This window comes from Echeneis naucrates, chromosome 21 (assembly GCF_900963305.1).
Source record: "Echeneis naucrates chromosome 21, fEcheNa1.1, whole genome shotgun sequence".
Lineage (NCBI taxonomy): Eukaryota > Metazoa > Chordata > Actinopteri > Carangiformes > Echeneidae > Echeneis > Echeneis naucrates.
The window spans coordinates 4,446,172-4,466,085 of NC_042531.1; the positions used below are offsets into that span (position 1 = coordinate 4,446,172).

Here is a 19,914-nt window from a genome sequence, read left to right on the forward strand (position 1 = left end):
TTTTTTTTTTTAATGGGGCGGGAAACTGTCGACGCTGTGGGCGCCATTTTGGCTCGTCTCCGGCGTTAGCTTGAACGGGGCCGCTACAGCATCAGCAGAGCCCCAATGGAGCAGATTTCACAGCCAAGTACTCCAGATGTAAACGAAAACAAGCAAAAAAAAAAAAAAACTGCACGCCGTCACGTGAACTTTGTTTACTTCCGTTTTGTACCCGAGCTACACGTGTAGTGCAAGGTGAGTATCTGTTTTTGTACCCCCTCCCTCCGTACACACTCAAATATTTCGGTGAAGTTCACTAACGTTAGCTTCCGTGGCACATCCGTTACCAAACAAAAGCCATCTGATAACATCGTCTGATTGCTTCAATTGCGTTAGCTCGTTTTATCTGAGCTGTGAGATAAAGAAAGCCCCCCACTAAGAAAAAACGAAACCAAGTTCCACATGGCACCTAAGGATCACTTAGACACATTATTTCAACGCGTAATGGCATTTAAGTGTGTTATGGTGAAAAATTACTTTGATCCGGTGGAAAAAAAAAGTATGATTTCATAAAATGTCTTTGTTTTCTTTTAGAAGGACATGAAGTAGTTTTAAGTAGGATATCAATAACCAGACACTACTGTGAATGTTAATGAAAGACACAGCTGCAACTAACGATTATTTTCATTAACGATAAAGCTTTTTTCATTTAAAAAAAAAAAAAAAAAATGTGTGAATCCTGTTTGCTGGTCACTTGAAGACCATGATGGTGATCCAGAGGCATTCACCTCCTGGCTCTCAGATACCCTGCTGTGAAATGCAGAGAATGACATTTGAATGGGAGCCAATTTCCCCCGAGACCCCAGAAGAGGAGAGCCCGTAGTTGTGCCCATAGCCCAGAGATTTGCGTGTATTTAACATTATAAGATGTGCAACAAAAAAACAAAAAACAAAACAACAGTTGTTTCAGCGTTCTTCAAACCTAAAGTTTTGTTCACTTTTGTGTTGGGTTAGTCACTGATTTAATCCCTATGAATGGAAATAATGATAATAAAACAGCATCACAATTTAAATACCACTTTATTTACAGCTAGGCTCTAATCCCACATGTTTTGTATTACAGCGCACTGCCAGTGTGTGCTGCGGGCCATGGCCACCAACTCCATTAAACCCTTCAGCACTGAGGAGATCCAGAGGATTCTGCATCATCTGCAACAGCCAGCGGTCTTCATTAACATGACCTGTGACTGGCCTGCTCTCCGCTGGACTGCAGAGAATCTGTCTGCCTGCCTTGGTGACAAATTGATCCGGTTTAGACTCGGGAGAAAAGAGGGGATGAACAGTAAGACATGCTTTGTGTTATGTAATAATCTCAAGAAATATGGCAGTTGAACTAAAATGTCAAAAGGGCAAAGTTATCTAGTTGCTGTTTCCTGTCCCAATTTTGATAGCTGTAACTGGCAACTCATTGGTTTTGACAAGTTTAGGATATGAAACCAAACCATTCACTTCACTGTCTGAGATGTTTCCAAACTAGGCTGGCAAAACACATGTTATGTTTTTATCATATTTACAATTCAAAACTTGATGCATAATTCATATAGCAAGTCTTTTCTGTCACCCAATTTTCAGTGATCAAAAAATAATTGTCTCTTGTGTGTATATCTTCTGACAAGTGACAATGAAAAGACTAGACTGAGGTTAGCAGGACCGAATGAAGAGGCTATTTAACAATCTGGTAAAAAAATAAAATAAAACATAGCAATGAAGGTTTCGTTTTCAAGCATCTGGTGTATTTTGCCCTCCGTGCAAATCTAAAACAGCTACAACAGTGACTCCTCCTCTGATAAATAACTGAGCATGTCTTCTAATAAAAGCAACCTAATTAGATTACTGAATCCCCTTTTCAGCTGCAACAGCTGACAGGCTGACAGGAGGGCATTCTTCATTATAAGTGCCATCATTCAACCATCAAAACTCGTTGCATGTCGAAATAAAAACAAAAGTAAATCACTACAACAGTGATTTATGTTTCTTATAAAAGCAGCTAAAACCAGATTTTATGCCTCTATGACGATGCATAATGCAGTGATTCTGATATATGTATTGGCTTTCCTTAAAGCATAGTTTACTTGGATTACTTTCATGAAATTTCATCACTATTTACCCTTTGCTGCTTTTTTTTTTTCTCTCTCTCTCCTTCACTGCCTCATAGCACCCCTGTTTGAAACCTGCTGTTCCTATGTAGAGGCCAAATTGGAGCACTTTCTCAGCTGGACTCGGTCCCAATCTGGGTCAGATGTTGGGCCTTTTTCTGATTTCCCCAATGCAGAGTATTGGGCCTATGCGGACTACAAATACATCGCCATCCTGTTTCAAGATCAGCCTTCCATGTTTGAGGTAATCAGGCTACACATATATTAGTACAACTGTTGGACACTTTGGCCTTTGTGTGTTCTGGTCTGCGTTGGGTTTAGTCCTTACATAAATATATCATATTATACAGTGTTTAAAAGCTCTAGTGCTCCAGAGTTTATCTATTAAAAAAAAAAAAAAAATGAAAAGATAAAAAAATTTCAGATCATTGCAACAGATGCTCAGGGTTAGTATCCAACTACAGTTAAATATTCAAAATAAAACATACAACCAAAAATATGTGGACGAGTGGAAATAAGAGTCTCTGTTAAGATGGATGTGCTCCCTGATAGCATTAGTGAGGTGGTCCACTGATCTGGTTTATTATTTATATATGGCAAACTAGGCAGAGCACTACTTTATTAAACTTGTTTTGCGTATTAGGGCATTGTGTTGACGTAGGAATGGCGCTTTTTGGGAAGCACTCTGTCTAAAATAGCATTTACCTTGAAGGAACTATGAATCGCCATGAACAAAGTGGCACAACAAATAAATTATGTGGATCCTGTTGGCGATACACATCACCCTGGATCCATTATTACTTCCCCTCTCAGCATGAAGCAACAAAAGCAAATAATTCTCAACTTAATTGCTCTTGTCTGTGCTCTTTGAGTAAATGTACCACGACTGCAGATTCACTTTTTTTTGTTGAAATAATCTTATATTGTAGGTATTTGTTATTTATTATTTAATTCTTTATTAGTATCAGTATTAGCATGAGATATATATATATATATATACACGTCCACATGTGCAACCATGATAATTGGTTCATTTGTGTAATTGTTTGTGTTCTCAGGATGAACAAACACATCCTGGTGGAGTTGGTCATGCATGAATGACTTATTTAAGGATTACAAAAAAGTGATTATACACTTTTTTGCAATATAAGCAGACAAAACCAAGAAATTTTATGAATATCAAATATAGTTTGAAATGATAATGATGATAATTAAAAGCTGTTTTGTTGAGGCTTGGTTAAAAGAAAATTATCATGCAACTATGTAACCACGTTGCAGCAGTGTCATCTTAGCAACAAGCAAAAAACCTAAATAAAAAAATAAATTAAAAAAAGAGCCAAAATAGTGTCTTTTTTTTTTTCACATAATGCTCAGAGCTTTGACATTTTCAATTAAAATGTGAAGCTTTACCCTGTAACGACTTTATTATTAGCTGCTATTCTTGTCCTGCGGTAAGTAAAGGCATAAAAGTGCCATCCGCTCTCAAGTCACTGCCACACATTCATTTCATTTTATCTCAATGATAAATTTTTATTGGGCATCCACCTGCAATTATTACCTGCTGACATTCATGCTTTTGAGGCAGGCAGACGTGGGCCTTTCACAGGATAAATGGTGCTGGGAGAAGGCTGCCTGAAGGCTAGATTGACCAGTCTGTCATTTACAGCTGCCGGCATGCACTGTAACGACTTCATTATTCTGGATACCGCCGTGATTGCTACACCTTTGTGCTCTGACAGGATGTGATTGACAAGCCAGTTTTTATTGAAAGATGAAAAATATTGTAGTTTTGTTTCTCTCTACAGTGACTTCCGTCAGTCATCTGTAATAGTCTCTGTCAAAGTAGCTGATGAGTTGGGGGCTTATAGACGTAGTGTGACAGTTGTGAAAACGTGAGCTGTGCCTCTATGTCACGCCTTCATCTCAGGCAAAAGAAAAAAACAAGTCCTGACTTTTAATTAAAAAGTCTAATGGAAATGTTTTCATATTTCATTTTCATATTTTGGATTAATAATTGTAATCTAAATGCCATGTGTGTATATGTGTGCAGGATGTGAAGTGGTCCGCCTTTGGCTTCGAGGGCCGTAATGGAAGAGAGAGCACATTATGGATTGGAACAGAGGGGGCCAATACTCCCTGCCACCTGGACTCTTACGGCTGTAACCTGGTACTGCAGATACAGGGACGGTAAGACGGGGTTTGCTGCCTCTCATGCACCAAAGTAACCAGGAATCCATCATTAACACTTGGATTATGTGATTGATATGTGATTATATGTGAATTAAATATAGGTTGTCTATGTCATATATGATATGTAAGACATAGAAAATCATATCACATTGGTTACTGTGTCACAATAGCACCTGTGAAGGAGTGAGATGTGACTGCAGTCAGTTCTTGAAGTAGATGTTCAAGTGTAAAGCTCCCTGAGAGGCATAAAATAAAAATTACATTGCTCTGTCACATCTGTGGTGGTGGGTCTAAATTTAGTAACGAGGAAAAGTGACTGAATCGACAGTAAGGTTCAGGTTCCTATAGCATAGCTGCCTTTCACCACTCCGGTGGTGACGCTTTTCTGCCTGTTAACCACCTAGCTCTTCCATAACACCAAAGGTGCAGGGTACTGTAACTGCTGACACAGAGTGCAGGCTGTCCTCTGCCCCCTGAAAGCTAATTTGCTGCACAGCTCTCAGGAGCAGTAGGGAAATGGAGACAGAGGGTGAGGTGCTATATGGGGCCGTGAGTCAATAAACAAAAGAGGAAAGGTCTTTGTGTAGCTTATCTCACTCTGCTGTTCTCCCAGAGAGCAACAGTTTTATCTCCCTCCTTGTAATTGGGTCTCAGATTCTTTTATTTGGTATTGATCTCAAAGGGAATGGAATTCAGGCCAAGCCGTTCCTTTGACACTGCTGATCCATGAAAACGCAACAATGATGACTGATTCCATGACATTTGTGACAATGGTGGGTCAGATGAACAATAGCCAAACTGCTCAGAAGGTGTAATCTGAGACTCAGGCTAGAGAGAACTGGATTCTTTCACCCTAATCAATTTGCAGTTGACAGTCCAGCTTTCATCATCTCACAGGATGATATAGTATATTTAGAAAATCTTAAAAAAATACCACCCAGAAGAATAAATATCCTAAATGCTCTTTTTGTTTTTATCTATTATCCACAGTAATACCCATAAAGCACTGTTCCTCTACCTTGTGTTGTGGTTATTGGAGTCCATCAAAGTTGAAAATAATAATAACATAATTTGTAGTATTTACTGCGCTTTATGAGAGTGCTGTGAAAGTTTGTTTACAGTTTTGTCTTGGCATACAACAAGCTCCATCAGTCTGAATTTACAGCTCACTGGGCCATGACTCTGGCCGACCAAACATTCATTCATTCATTCATTCATTCATCTTCTATCGCTTATCCATTTCTAGGTCATGGGGGGTGCTGGAGCCAATCCCAGCTCACATTGGGCGAGGGCGGGGTACACCCTGGACATTTATTTTTCACAGCAGTCTTTGCCCGCTCTGTCTGAAGCCATCTGTGATATTTTCTAGGAAACGTTGGCACCTCTTTCCTCCAGATGACACGTCTAAACTCTACCCGACCCGGATCCCTTACGAGGAGTCCAGCGTTTTCAGCCAAGTGGATGTGCTCCGCCCTGACCTGAGGAAGTTCCCCAAGTTTCAAAGGGCCAGGGTCCACACGGTCACTCTGGAGCCCGGACAGGTCAGAGTTCTGAACAGAGCATCACAGAGATCAGATTATTGGGCATATTTGATAAATTTAGTTTACAGACATTGAAGCCAGAGGATGCATTTGAATTGATTATGATCTAACATTAGTGTTGTCCGCTTAGCAAATGCTGAATTTCCTTAAAATTTCATGACCAAAAGAAGGCCAGTGTTATTCCAGTAAAATCCAGATATTTTGTCTTCTTGAGGATACTGTTAGGATTGTTGGTGGTTACATTTTCTAACCAGGCAATATTTTTGTACTAAGATAAGAACACAAGTAAATTTAATTTTCATGAAACAAAAAAACACAATTCTGTGAGCAGACTAGAGCTGAAAACAATATTTCATAGTTTTTGCAAGCAAAAATACTCTATATTAGAGATTTGTTCATCTTTGTATTACATGAGGTATCAAAGAGACGTAACATAGTGTCAGTAATCAGGTAGCTACTGTTTTCTGACTTTTTTTTTTTTTGTAATACAATCAATAGAAAATTAAAATAAATGAAGCCCTATGAAATTTGTAAAAAAAAAAAAAGAAAAAGGGGACGTATATGTTTTTAATATATCATATATCAGTGAACAAAATTAGATTTAAACACCTGTTTTTTAATTATAGATATTTTTCCCAGCTAGTGGAAAACCAGCAGAAGTGATTTACAGAGGTTTGATGTTATACAATACTGTAGCTCTACATTTATGTGACAAACTACTCATGACACAGAAGCAATAACCATAAAGTATGGCTTTAAGGGTCCTTAAGCTCCGAACATGTAAAATTAGACTCAACAGTGAGATTTATTTTTCGTGGTGTCCTCCATAAAAATGTGAAGCAAGGCACCGGTCGTGACTTGTGTTCCAATTAAATTGCGCGCGGTTATAGTGTTTCACCTTCAGCAAAATGGACTTTTTATATTAAAAGGAGTGGAAGGTTAAACAACATTTAAGTCAGCCGTGTCATCAGTCTTGATGACTTGTCCATGGAAGAAGTTACAGGATCATGTCAAGGCCAGTAAATCAGCAGACAAATCAGCTGAGCTCCTGTACTGTGCTTTAGCTTTAGAAATAGGTGAGTTCAGAGACGGGTTCTCATGGTGGCCCAGTTTTCACAGACCACTTCTGAATGAACGCAGACGTGTGTCCCTGGGTGTATTTGTTCTACTTTTCTGGTTTAAGATTCCAGCTGTTGTTTTTCAAGATTCAAATTGTGTCAAAGCAATTAGCCATCTGTCTGTTTTCATTATGCTGGCGCTTCTGCAGTAATTATCGATGTGCAGGTTGTTTTGCTTATTTTCTTAGTGTACTAGTTTGTTTTAACCATTTTACTTTTACATTTATTCTTTTTTTTTTTTTACTTTTCTCTTTTTAGTTTAAATAAGTTCTGAACAGTCTAAGTGAGACTAAGTGACTGTCAAAAGATTTCATTAGTAGTTACATCAGCCATCAACAGTTTTCTCTTGACCTTTTGGGTTTAACCTTTGAACTGTATACGGTGATTCGATCTAATCATACGGAAGGAAGGTCAGTTTTCCAGCTTTCAGAGCTATCAACTCAGTCTGACAGTCTTTAGGTGATATAACATGACCTTAATCTGCGTCCTTATATCTGCTCATATGATAAGTCACATATTTCTTAGAGAAGCAGACTGTGACCCCTGTCTTAGTTTGGGTCTGGCCTTTGGCATTAAAGGTTTGAGCCATTTCAGCTGCCCATGGCCTCCAAATCAATAATCTTGAACTTTTCCAGTCAATGATAAGATCCGTGGACAGCACATTTGCATACAGTTGACGTTTTGCTTAGATTTTTATTTTTTTATTTTTAATTCTTCAACACAATCTTGGAAATAATTTAGCTGTCGTCTCAGAATGGATAGTTCTGGTATCTACAGCAATCTCCAGCAAGATGGCTCCGCCTCTGCAAATCAAATCAAAGGTGCAGATCATCTTTCTTGTCTTGTCAGGCCACAGGCCATGAATGAATAAGGACTGCTGAGGAGACAGAGAGTCAATAAGGCTTGCCTGTTCTAATAGAGTCATGGAAGTGTGTGAGCCATCACTAGAGTAGGTGGAAAGAGGTCTGGACTGCCATCTAGTGGATGATCAGTACAGTTGTGTATTCTGTCCAAATTTATCACAATCAGATCTGTAGACTTTTGATTGATTTAAGCCTCTAACATTTCCTCTTTTCTGCTCAGGTCCTTTATGTTCCTCGACACTGGTGGCACTATGTGGAGTCGGTGGATCCCGTCACCGTCAGTGTCAACTCTTGGATTGAGTTGGTAAGCAGCCCAGTGTAATCTCTTGCTTTATCCTGAATTATTAACACGAAATTTCGAATAATGAAAAGATGGCCATAACTTTTGTGTCTCACATAAATTTGAAGCACCTTGGCTCTCCCTCCTCGCCCTCAAGAGCCTCTGTTCGCAGATGAAGGCCCCTCTCAGCTTTGAGTAATGAACAGGTCTGGCAGTAAAAGATTCCCTGTCATTATGATGAGTGTATGTGGACGTGCAAAGAGTGTGTGCCGCATGAAAAAAAGCTCCCTGCTGCCAGACAAATGTTTATTCAAACAGCAGGTCCCTCTCATGCTTTGCCTCACAAGGTCACAGACGGAACAAACTGTGCCTGTGGCATTCTCCGAGAGTGGGTCTCCGTGATTCAGTGTAATTATCTTGATATGCAGTACTCTTACTTGTTCTGCTTGGGCTTTTGTTCCTGCGCAGGACATGGATGACGTGGCAAGAGTTGACGAAGCTGTGTCCAAGGCTGTTGTCTGCGCTATTAAAAGTGTTCCAAGTGATGACAACGCAGACGACTGGCTCAATCCCACCGAGGTAGAAAATGAATACATCCTCCAATCAATAGCTCACTAATTGCTGCCTCCTCTTTGTATATGTGTTGCTACAAAGAGGAAGTAAACACAGTCTTGAATTTCTGTCCTGTTTCTGGGGTGGCTTGTTCGTAGAGTGAACGGTGGCAAAATTTAAAAACAAATCTGGTATTTCATCTGATAAGTCAGTTTGGTTCAGTATACTTTCAGTTGAATTGCATCATGATAAACCAGTCTTTGTAATGATATCAAATAATGACGACAATAGATGTTGTAGTTTTGTGCTGCATATGAGCAAGTTTGACTGAATTCTATCACAAATGAATGAAGCTTTATTTAATAATATTAGAAGCACTGCCAGCATTTTGTTTATATTACATGAGTATTTACTTCAGTATTAGTATAGACTATCCTCATTAACATGCTGATATTGATTTTACATGTATTTATATATAGTACATAAGCTGTTTCAACAGACTCACAGACATTCTCATTTAATTTGGGCTTTTTATTTGTTTATTGTGGTAGGAGAGGCCCATTACTGGTGTAAAACACAGTAAAACAGACGATGACTAACTAACCACTGAACCTCCCACAGTCAGCCTGGTGGCTTCTGCCCCTCAGAAGGGGTATATTTATCCCGCCTACTGGAGGTGTTTCACTGTGCAGTCACAGATTTTTTTCTGCTGCATAGAAGCACAGATGTTGGGCAGAGACCACAGCTCCAAGGAGCTTCCTGTGACTGTGAAGACAGGGGAGTGGAGGTGAACTCTCCTCTGAGCGCTCTTCTTTTCTCACTGTTCTACAAGCTGCTGGTTTTTATTGGGTTTCCCGTTTTTCTGTTTTACCCCCAGCTACACAGCCTACATATGCTGTGCTGCATATGTCGGCAGGTTCCCCAGATGTTTTTAGTAGAAAGCTACTATTACAGGATTACATTTTTTTTCTATTGACAAACTGAAGGACCTCAAAATATCTATTAGATATTACATTTTGAATATAATTTACTGATATGATTCTTTGATGACATTCTGGGATGTAGATTAGCACCTGCACAGCTTTAAATTTGTTGGAAATAGAAATGTTAATATTTTCAAGAACAACCCAAATGTTAGATTTAAAGCTGAAAATCAATTAAGCAATTCCTTGCTGTTTGAAATTTGGAAGTAGAAGTAGTAGGTGAGTGGTGGTTACTTCCTGAGCAGCTTTTACTCTCACAGTCACAGTTTGTCTGCGTTTCATGTTTCTGCAGGACGGAGTAACATCCCATAATGAGAACATGCAGTACGTGAACTTGGCAGTTAGGGCTTGGGCTCAAAGACAGAAGGACCTCCAGGACCCAAGAGACCCCCGTCCAGCTAAGCGGGACGCCAGTGGACAAATTAGAAGGAACAGCGATTCGATAAGAGAATCTGTGCCCTTTAGTGTTCCCTTTGGGCCACATCTCATCCCTGTGCGTTGTCAGCAGGAGGGGTCATCACAAACGATGGAGGTGACCCCAGAAGGAGTGGGGTTGAAATTTCCTGGGAACAGAGCAGGCGGATCTCAGGACTGCACTGTCAGCTCGGAGGCAGCAGCCGCTGTCAGACTCCACCAGGCAGAACACGAACTCAGCTCTGATTCAGCTCAGTGTGGAGCACGTGACTGCGCAAATCAGACGTCAGCGAGCCCCTCAAGTGGTCATGAGGACTCAAGACACACAATAATAACCACTAATGACCTGTTAGACTGCCTGGTGCATCCTGATATCATCAGCCGGGTCACTGAGCTTCTGCTGGAGAGGCACACAGGAAGCCTCAGGACCACTGCACCATTCTAGCATTAATATTCACCTTCTGTACACAATATCCAAGTCTCTCCGGAGTTTACAGTGATTTAGAACCGCCAGAACACCCAAAGATCTTTCTCTGCACACATTCATCCTCCACACGACGGGGAGCGCTTTGGTGTCAGTGAAAGTGAGGGAGGAAAGATGAAGATAAACGCAGAGTTTCACCCTACTTTTCCTTCGCCTCTCATCTGTCAACTTCCTCCTGGGATTAACCCCAGATCCAAGATGTCACTGCCATAAGTGATTGTAATGAGATGAATGACGCCATCGAGTGGCTCTTACATTTCCTTATTGTTTTGTTGTCCTGCACATACTAATATTGTTTGGTTCTGCCAAAGTAAGAAAAACGATCACTTAAATCAATTCAGTATGCTAATAAGCCAAACAATGCCAGATGATATTCCAGAGATGTAAACGTTTGTTTTCCGCATAATGCTTCTTTGTCATCTAGCGACAAGAATAGTCATTGAATGGCCACAAAGCAATGATTGTAATGGCTTGTTGATTAATGAGAGCTGTGTGAGGAGCGCTGAATGAAATGGGCCTGTCTGAATTCAGCTCGCCAACACGGGTCACACGCCTCACAGGAGCGTTGTCCATCTCCAAATTAAATAAATGTCATGCATTATTTGCTAGATGTCACTTCCTGTCCTTTCCTTTCCACCAGCATTGATTATATTTGACAGATCTTACAGATTTCCAAATTTCAATAATTACATAGGCTGACAGGGAAATAGTTTGAATTATGAGGCATGTGGGGGAAAAAAGGATGAGGATGCACATTTTAATGTTCATTAAAATTTCCAGCAGCACAAAATAATGTCTCAGCATCACAACAGTCTATTTACAGAAATTTATAGGGAGCAGCATAATCGACATGTTGGACTTGTCAGAGCAGGAAAGGCTCAGGTGATACTGACAACATTAACAATTCCTCTGTTCTACCCTGAAGTCATGACAATGAGACAGTGAACCTGCATAAACCATAAGCAGATGCTTGAAACTGGAGCAGCTGAATTTTATTATTTATACCTGTCTTTTTCTTACTGTCACACGTCTAGAATGTGAAAAGGTGGGGGGGGGGGGTATACTTTATAGTATTGAAAAGTATAATAATATTTATTCATTCAGTTTTTAGATTTCAGTTACTGGTTTCAGTTCAGCTGTCAAAGACTTAAAACCTGCAGAAGTTAGAAGTTAGTCCTCCTTAGTGAACTTCCTGTGCTCTGCGGCAACTGCAATTTTATGTTGTTGATGTGTTCAAGAACCTCGTCACATTGGACCTTTGGTCATGATGAGCTTTCTTTTTTATGACATTCAAACCAAATGATAAAGCTTTGTGAAGCCAATGAAATTGATTTGAGCTTCTTTTTTTGTGTGTGTGTAACAATCCCTGGTTTCATCTAAAGGACTGATAAGGCAAATCACAATAAAAAAAAAAAAAAAGCTGTGAGGAGGAAAACAGGTACACATACTGAAAGTGTAATTATCTGCTTATAATGTGCGACAACATTTTCCTTTAACTTCATCAATGTAAACCATTTATAACACATGTCCTGTCAGACAGCACAGGTTATGATGCCCGTGTGTATTTTTGTGTGCTTGTGTCTGGCAGTCTAGGCACTAAGGCAGGTGTGTGTGTACGTCTGTAAACAAATGTTTGTTAGGGTAAAAAACAAAAAGAACACAATCACAAAACTTTACAGTTGTGTAGCTGATATCAAAATAAAGTTTTGATAGTTGGTATAATTCCATAAAAGATGGTCTCTGCTTGTTATTCAGTCATAGAAAACATACAAATTTGATATAAGGTTAATATCCAGCAAATATATACAGAATACAACATCTGGCATTCATTGATCTGTGGGAAGTCACTAAATATTGCGCTTGTCCTAACACTATGTTGTGTATTCGGTGTCTTTTAAAAAGGAATTTCTTGAAATCATGAGGTTACTGGAGTGTTAAAGGTTTCAGAGAACAAACATCGGACTTCTAACGGCAACAAATCACGTCTTAGTGCTTCAATTACACCAGAAGAACATTGAAAAAATGAAGAAAATTAAAACAATACCTTTCCATGATGGCTGCTTGTCTAACTGATCCAATGCATCACTTATTTTTATTTTTAATTTTTTTTGCCAATTCCGATCAGCCACAGCGAAGACGAGCGATTATAACTTGGTGCTCTTCTGCCTTTTGTTCAGTTTCATCTCATTTGGTATCGTCTTCGTGTAGTTGTCATCCTCCTCCTCCTTCCCTGAACCCTCCTGGTGAATCTTGTCCAGCTGATCGGGGTCCACGTAGGTGTAGAAGTAGGACATGATGGAGAAGATGACGCAGACGCCCAACAGCAGACCGGCGAACAGCAGGAACTCCTTCCACTGTCACGACAAATCAAGGTGGCATTAAGGCTTATTAAGGCGTGCATTTTTGTTCTGAGAGCTCAAAATCATTTGAATTGAACTGACAGAATAACTGGATCTCTATGAGTGTAATATCTCAGCTTTGCATGGTGTTGAGGTATAAAAAGACACCTTTGCAGGATACAAATCAAAGTGCACTACTTTCATTGTAATCATGAGGAAGTGATACATGAAAACTGAAGCCCGTTCCACGTTAGACGTCGTGGGTGATGGCGGTCTGTGTGTACCTGCTCCAGTCCGGCTCCCTCTGCTACAATCAGCACGATCACATTCCCAAATGCAACAGTGAGCAGCCAACCGGCCTGCAGGACCGACTTCATGTTGGCCGGAGCCTGGAGGGAAAATAGATACAAGAAGACATGCAGCCTCTGGACTTGAACAAGTTTAAAATGGGAACTTTTCTGTTTTCGATATTTAGATCCACAGTTTCACCGTTTAACGCTCAGCCCTTTGAGTTTAGTCCAAATTTCTTTAATGCTTTCTTAAAAAAAAAAATACATTTATAATGTATGACTTTATAATGTCATTCTTGGGCTCAGTATGATTTAAACACTCACTCACTCACAGACAACACAATCAAATATAAAATAATAGGACAGACCTGTGAGTAGGAGAACTCCAGGCCTGTAATGGAGAACATGACCTCCCCAGCCGTGATGAGGACGTACTGAGGGATCTGCCAGGCGATGTGCACGTTGTTGGCCTTCACATCCTCTATTTTTGTCACCCCAATTGTACCTGATTTCTGACAGAGCACACAGAGACATTCTCATAAGTGATGATGACGGTTTTTTATATATATATATACTGTCCATATGACAGGCCTGCCCAACCTCTTCGAGTATGATGGTGTACGAGGCTCCAAAGTCCAGCAGGCCCAGGTCGAGGTAAGAGCCCATCTCTGTCTCTAGGCTGTATTTGACCTCTGGGTATCTACCAGAAGACACAGAGACAGAGAGAGAGATGTAGGGAAGAATATAGAGACAGGATTTTATTGGAAAGCCCCTGCTCCTCCCAGCCGTACTCACTGTCCTCTATCAACCGTCATGTTTGGAGACATGGAGTATCCAGCATTCACGTGGAAAGTCGCGTCCCCAACCGTCAGGTTCAGCGCCCTGGGCTGTGTGTTGAGGAACCTGTTCGATTTGAATTAAATTAAGCCAAGATCCAATGGAGGCAATTATTGCAATTGTTCAACTGTTAAATTTGAACTACAACTTCTGTTAAATTTAAATGTTCAATAATGAAGCTATGTTCATTCGTTTCAACCCGTTAACATCCAACACATTTTACCTGAGAAGAGGATTCCCATCTGTATTTTTCTGTATGAAGTCCTCCACCTGGGTGACGGATAAAACACACAGTTATGTCATTTCTGCTCGCTTGCTTCCTCTCATGTAATAGTGCAGGTCTTGATCTGTAAACATTCTGAGTTTTCCCTGAGTTTAGCTCTTTTAACATCCAAATTGTTGATTAATAACAATAATAATAATAATAATAATAATAATAATAATAATAATAATAATAATAATAATAATAATCACCCACAAGTTGGCACTGGACTCCGCCCTCGCTGGGGAAAACCATCAGGCTGTAGGTTTTCTCTTGCTCAAACTTCTGGAGACACTCTGAGGTGTGTCCGCTGTACGTGACTTCAATCGTCAGGTTCTTGCTGCTCTCCCCAAGTGAAAGCATTTTATATTCATCAGGGTCCTGACACAGAGAGCAGAGAGTTCATGTTCACTGTCTGACCCGCTGAAATACACAACACCAAGTATCATAAGACAGACATCGTTGTCTCTGCTGAATATGAAGATGATACATCGGCTGTATTTAGATTCATATGATGCATTGTTTAGAAAAACGTCTCTAAATGAAGTTGACAAATTTTGTAAATGAGGGAAGGCAAATAGAAATGTCCTGCTGTTCCTGTGAAACCGCCAGAGGCTCCGACAGCAGCTGCTCAACAACTTCAGCTCGGCGGCTTCATTCAAATCTCCATCAAACTGCTCAGACAGTTTTAACTATCTCAGGCCTGTCAAAGATATTAATCATGGGCCAGCAAGTTTTTATGTACAGTGTAAATTGCTGTTTAACTTTTGCGTACAGTTTTCCATCATCCTTTGGATGTTGTAGTTTACAAATCTATTGATCTCTGCTCAGTCGCTTCTAGATCACAAATCTGCTTTATGTGTTTTCTAACCCTGCCTACTGTCTAAGCCACACATTTTTAATCCCCGTGGTCACATGAAGCTCGTACTGTTGAGGGGAGGCAAACGTGCTCTCTAGACTTGTGTTTCAAATGCAAAAAAAAAAACAAAAAACTGAACATCTGAGTTTGAGCAAAAGGTCTGCTCACTAAGATATCTCTGCCACCCTGCGTCCACGCTGATAAGAACCCGGTTTCCTTCCTCCTGTGTCAGTACCTGCAGGTAGTGGATCGGCTCTGGGAACAGGTCGCTGCCGAGGATCTTCACGTTCAGGTTGTCATTTACCAGGTTAAAGGTCTGCAGGAGACATTTCCCTTGAGGTGCCGGATCCACCACAGTTCTCTAGATGACGAAGAGGGAAGGTAGAGCAACATGCTCATAAATATCAGCTAGCACAATCTGGAAACTACTAAAATACATTATTCAGACTTATTTATCTATTTTTATAGTTCAAATGGCTTTATATTCACACATAACAATGGGATTCAAATTCAAATCAAATGATATATTTGTATATGTGTGATACTGTGAAGTTTGTTATTAATGAGTACGGTATGGGTACATTAGCTTTAGCATCTAAGTTTGGTCTGTCAGCCTGCTGATATTTGTAAACTAGTGTTAAACACTCCATAAAGTTTGGGCTGGTGAGAATGTCGTTATTTATTCAGATTGTGGGAAATATGAACATTTTTATAACTTCTCCTTCGGGGAGAAGTTATAAAAAAGTGGCTACAGCACATTTCACAGCAATCCATTAAACATTATTGCTGAGAAATGTTGGCACTCGAGGGAAAGTCCGGAAATCAGCGGGATCATTAGGATGCATCCTAAAGGGGGCATGGATGTCTATAAAAACCTGATTGGCAATCCATCCAGTAACTGCTGGGGATAATTGAGTTTGAGCCAAAGCGGTGGACGGACAGACCAACCGGCACTGCCGTCCCCCAGGCTGCCATCGTGATTTCAGCTTTACCTCATCCAGACAGCTCTAATTCCAGCTGCCACTATTAAATCAGGTAAAATTAAATTTGGAGGTTTGTGACAGTTTGTATAATATCATAACCCAGAGGACAGCTCAGTGTTTTCCAGGACATATTGGCTGTTGCTGTCCTCCTCTGGGAAGCCGAGAGGCTTCATCAATTCCACTTCCACTTCATTCAGCGTTTTTTTTTTTCTATCTGGGTGACGCTTGTGCATCTGTGAGGGTATGGTTGAATGTCTGAAGAGCGTTCGTACGCACCACAACGTTCACCTCCACCAGCGTGGCCGCACAGAAAGCCAGCGCAGCAAAAATCATCCCCATGGCCATTTTCCTGAGAGGCCTGAAAACAGAAGGTCAGTGACAGTTAACGTTTTTATATTCCCTCCACGACAACAGGCCCAGCGTGTGTTTAGTGCTCTGAATGTCAGGCTTTATCACTTTATAAATCTGAGGAGTGATTTCCACACCAGTGTCCTCACTGATCTGCCAGATAAGAGCCTGGCTCACTACTTGTTTTGGCATGCCACCTGTTGCCAATGTGTCCTTTACAGCCTTTAAAAATAAAGGGATAAAATGATAAATTCGGAAAGAGCTTTGCGTCATTTGTTAATGTACAACCACTCTTTTGCGGTGTGATAATGTGAGCATTTATTATATTTGCAGAGGGAATTATTCGATTTGTCAAAGCATCCCAGGACAATAAAGAAAAACAATGAGTGTTCCACCTACACATCAGATTTACAGCTGTAAATGCTCAGGCTGTGTGTGTGTGTGTGAGCACGTACTGGTTTCACTGGGGGATAAATTAAAGGTCACCCAGCTCACTTTCCCGTTTTAACGGGCTTCTTAAATGCTCATGCCTGCAATAAAGATGGATGTATCCTAAACAACACTCACGTGACATTGATTCTGCAGAGACGGACGAGTGGATATATGATGAGGTCAAAGATGGGCACAAAGACAAGGATCAGCAGAGCGTTCAACATCTAAAAACAGCAGGGAGGGGAAAATAAATCTCTGTTAAATGACTCTATAAAAAGCCCACTAAAATCATAAAGGTTTAGTTACACAAGAATAAAGAGACTCACGAGCCTCTAATTCGATATTACCAGTAAAGAGACGGCCGTGATGACCACCTCTAAAAGTGTCTTTGTGAGAATAACTCACCAAATCAAACACATCAGAACATCATTTATACCACAAACCCGTAAATCGCTGTCGTATATTATTGAGTTGGAGCGAAGCAGAAGTGAAGTTAAACAATAACGACGAAGCAACAGGCCTGACACAGAGTTTAGTGTGTTTACAGTCATCATAACACAACTTTTTTTGCCACAGTTCTTTAGTTTTACGGTGACATTTTCCTACAACCAATTTATTTAAGACTGATGTGGCTGTAAACTGTCTCAATTTAAAGCTCGAGCCAGCCTTCAACGCTCTCAAAAGAGTGTTATCTGTCATCCTCCCTGAAAGTAATTTTATGTTTTCAACAATGTGAAAAATGAAAAACAACATTCTCACTAAATTACTGTCCAAATGCTCAGCAGAGCAGAAATAGAGTCATATTTTGATCAGGTGCAATCATGAAAGTATGTTAAACTAACCACACACACTTTAAACCTCTTTGTTTCTTCTGGTAATTGGGCCTGTTACAGTACAAGTGTCAGACTGTACTCAGAGGAGGTGTGTGTGTGTGTGTGTGTGTGTGTGTGTGTGTGTGTGTTTGTGTGTGTTATAAGACAAACACCCAAACAGTCAGGTTTGTTTGAGCTGCTTCTGAATAGTTGACTGAACTTTGTTGGGATGCTTCAGTGAAACGTCAGATCCAGCTGATGCAGAATATATTAAATATCATCATTTAATTTTAGAATTGTTTCATTATTGGGAAAATTGTGTCATGTACTGTTGCTCATTAGGAACCAGAGGAAGACGAAACACAGACCTGCATCTGGTCCGGCTTGATGTTGAATGAATCTCCCTGCAATAAAACAACACCATCGTGAGACAGCCACTTAAACTTTGACTTCATAAATTTAAACTGGATGATTTGTCCAGGTCATAAACAACTAACCGTAATCATGATTGAAATAAAGCCGGAAATTGTGACAACGCCTTAGCAAAGGGAGGAGCTGTTTTCTGGGACAGTCTTTGCAATCACAGCCCACCCACTGATATGAAAGTGCAATAATAAAGATGCTATCAGATTTAATTTGACACCAGAAGGCAGGTCTTACAAAAGCCATGTTCATCCTTGTGGCTTGCAGTGTCCAACGGGAACCCTGCGATAAAGAAAAACAGCGGTTACTGCATTTTCAGGCAGCAGTGTGCGACTTTGTGTGTGTTTTTCTTTGGTCAGTTTTGATATCAGTTGTTTCAAGTGGAGAGTAAATTTTGGAACAATGAAATTCAGGAATTTTGATTATGGCTCAGATAGTTGTGTTGTGCGTTGGCCAGAGATAGCAGATCGTTATGGCGTTGAATAAAAGAGCTGTGACATCAGACCTTGACCTGTCTCGAGCTGTCTGAGTAAAGTGGCCGTGTAGCCACAAACAACAACAACGTGATGATGGGTTTAGCATTAAAACCACACCTTTTTTTTCTTTTTTTTTTAATGAAGCTGCTGAGATTTTAGGAAAAGTCAAGCAGAGTTTTCTCTGTTATTCCGAATCAGGCTACTTTAGATGGCCTCCCTCCATCCAACGTCCGTCTACTTTTGGGGTATTAAAATGTTAAATCTTGGCTCACCGCTACATGCTCGGGAACCGAACCCGCGACCTGCTGCCTCTTACTAACTTCCATTTACATGCTTTCATTGCGTTCAGCTTTGTGTGAAATAAAAAGAAATGAAATGGTTTTGCAGGCACACTCTTGCAGTGACAGCTGATAACCCGTTTGTCTCCACTTACCTGCTGATCGAACAGCGCCCAGAACATCGGCAGCGGGATGTAGAGCACCAAAACCCGCAGCACCATCTTAATCTCCTGGATCAGACGCTTCTGTAAAAAAAAACAAACAAAAAAAAAAAAAAAACACACAAACCCACAGAGCGGTCAGATTATTGATTCACAAATACAAATGCTCCTTTGACTTTTCAATAAAATCCTCCAACAAGCTTCTTGGACGGATACAAATCTTTGCATGGAAGACTTCACTTTGTTACCGAGTATTTCTCCTCGGCCCAGTCCAACCAGTGCGGCCTGCTTGGGCCACGCTTCGAACTCCGCCAGCGGTTTTTGATGGCGAACTGCAACCCAAAGAAAACAAAAATCTCAGACACAGACGCTAAAAAAGCGTTTAAGTTTCATATGATTATTACAGCACAAATAGGTTTTAATAAGTCAACTGATCCAGGAGATAACTCACACCAATGCAGTTGCAGACTTCCAGCAGGATGTTGCCCTGGGGAGGACTCTTCTTGTACAGGCTGCTGCCGGCTATGAACACAACTGCACAAGATGGATAAAGAGTTAGTCTGGAGCTGGGGGAGTGAGAAGAAACTGTTTATTTTGGGTGCGGCGCAGCTGTTGCGCAAAAAATGTCTCCACTGGCCTCCTAACAGCTCGTACTTCTAAATCCACAAATACAGATGAGATGCAGAGCAGAATTTAACGGTAGTTTATTGTTTTACGGGTGTTTTTGTTCCTCTTACGGTGGCTTAAGTAAAGGTTTGGGGAAATCAATTCCAACATGTTGTAAACACACTCCAGGCCGCCAACACAGAGGGCCCCTGCACTGTGTGATGTGTTCATGGCCTCTCTGGTCCTAA

At 40.5% G+C, this 19,914-nt stretch overlaps 2 protein-coding genes across 2 annotated transcripts in view; one reads left to right on the plus strand and one right to left on the minus strand.

Moving 5' to 3' along the window:
- The first annotated feature begins 183 nt into the window (after nt 1–183).
- On the plus strand, nt 184–12,238 carry hspbap1 (hspb associated protein 1). Its single transcript, XM_029529829.1, has 8 exons — nt 184–234; nt 1,103–1,321; nt 2,195–2,379; nt 4,186–4,322; nt 5,695–5,866; nt 8,068–8,151; nt 8,596–8,706; nt 9,955–12,238. The coding sequence occupies exons 2-8, from the start codon at nt 1,129–1,131 to the stop codon at nt 10,519–10,521; spliced, it is 1,449 nt and encodes a 482-aa protein (XP_029385689.1). The 5' UTR covers nt 184–234; nt 1,103–1,128; the 3' UTR covers nt 10,522–12,238.
- Nucleotides 11,262–19,914, minus strand: part of slc15a2 (solute carrier family 15 member 2) — a 17,666-nt gene continuing 9,013 nt past the window's right edge. The window contains exons 10-24 of the mRNA XM_029529827.1: nt 19,512–19,594; nt 19,309–19,392; nt 19,055–19,144; nt 18,383–18,427; nt 18,091–18,126; nt 17,046–17,134; nt 16,407–16,488; nt 15,383–15,508; nt 14,505–14,669; nt 14,250–14,296; nt 13,985–14,092; nt 13,790–13,889; nt 13,558–13,701; nt 13,184–13,288; nt 11,262–12,914 (exon numbers count right to left, since the gene is read on the minus strand). Coding sequence (XP_029385687.1) covers nt 12,705–12,914; nt 13,184–13,288; nt 13,558–13,701; nt 13,790–13,889; nt 13,985–14,092; nt 14,250–14,296; nt 14,505–14,669; nt 15,383–15,508; nt 16,407–16,488; nt 17,046–17,134; nt 18,091–18,126; nt 18,383–18,427; nt 19,055–19,144; nt 19,309–19,392; nt 19,512–19,594 — 1,514 coding nt within the window. The 3' untranslated portion in view covers nt 11,262–12,704. The remainder of the gene's footprint in view (nt 12,915–13,183; nt 13,289–13,557; nt 13,702–13,789; nt 13,890–13,984; nt 14,093–14,249; nt 14,297–14,504; nt 14,670–15,382; nt 15,509–16,406; nt 16,489–17,045; nt 17,135–18,090; nt 18,127–18,382; nt 18,428–19,054; nt 19,145–19,308; nt 19,393–19,511; nt 19,595–19,914) is intronic.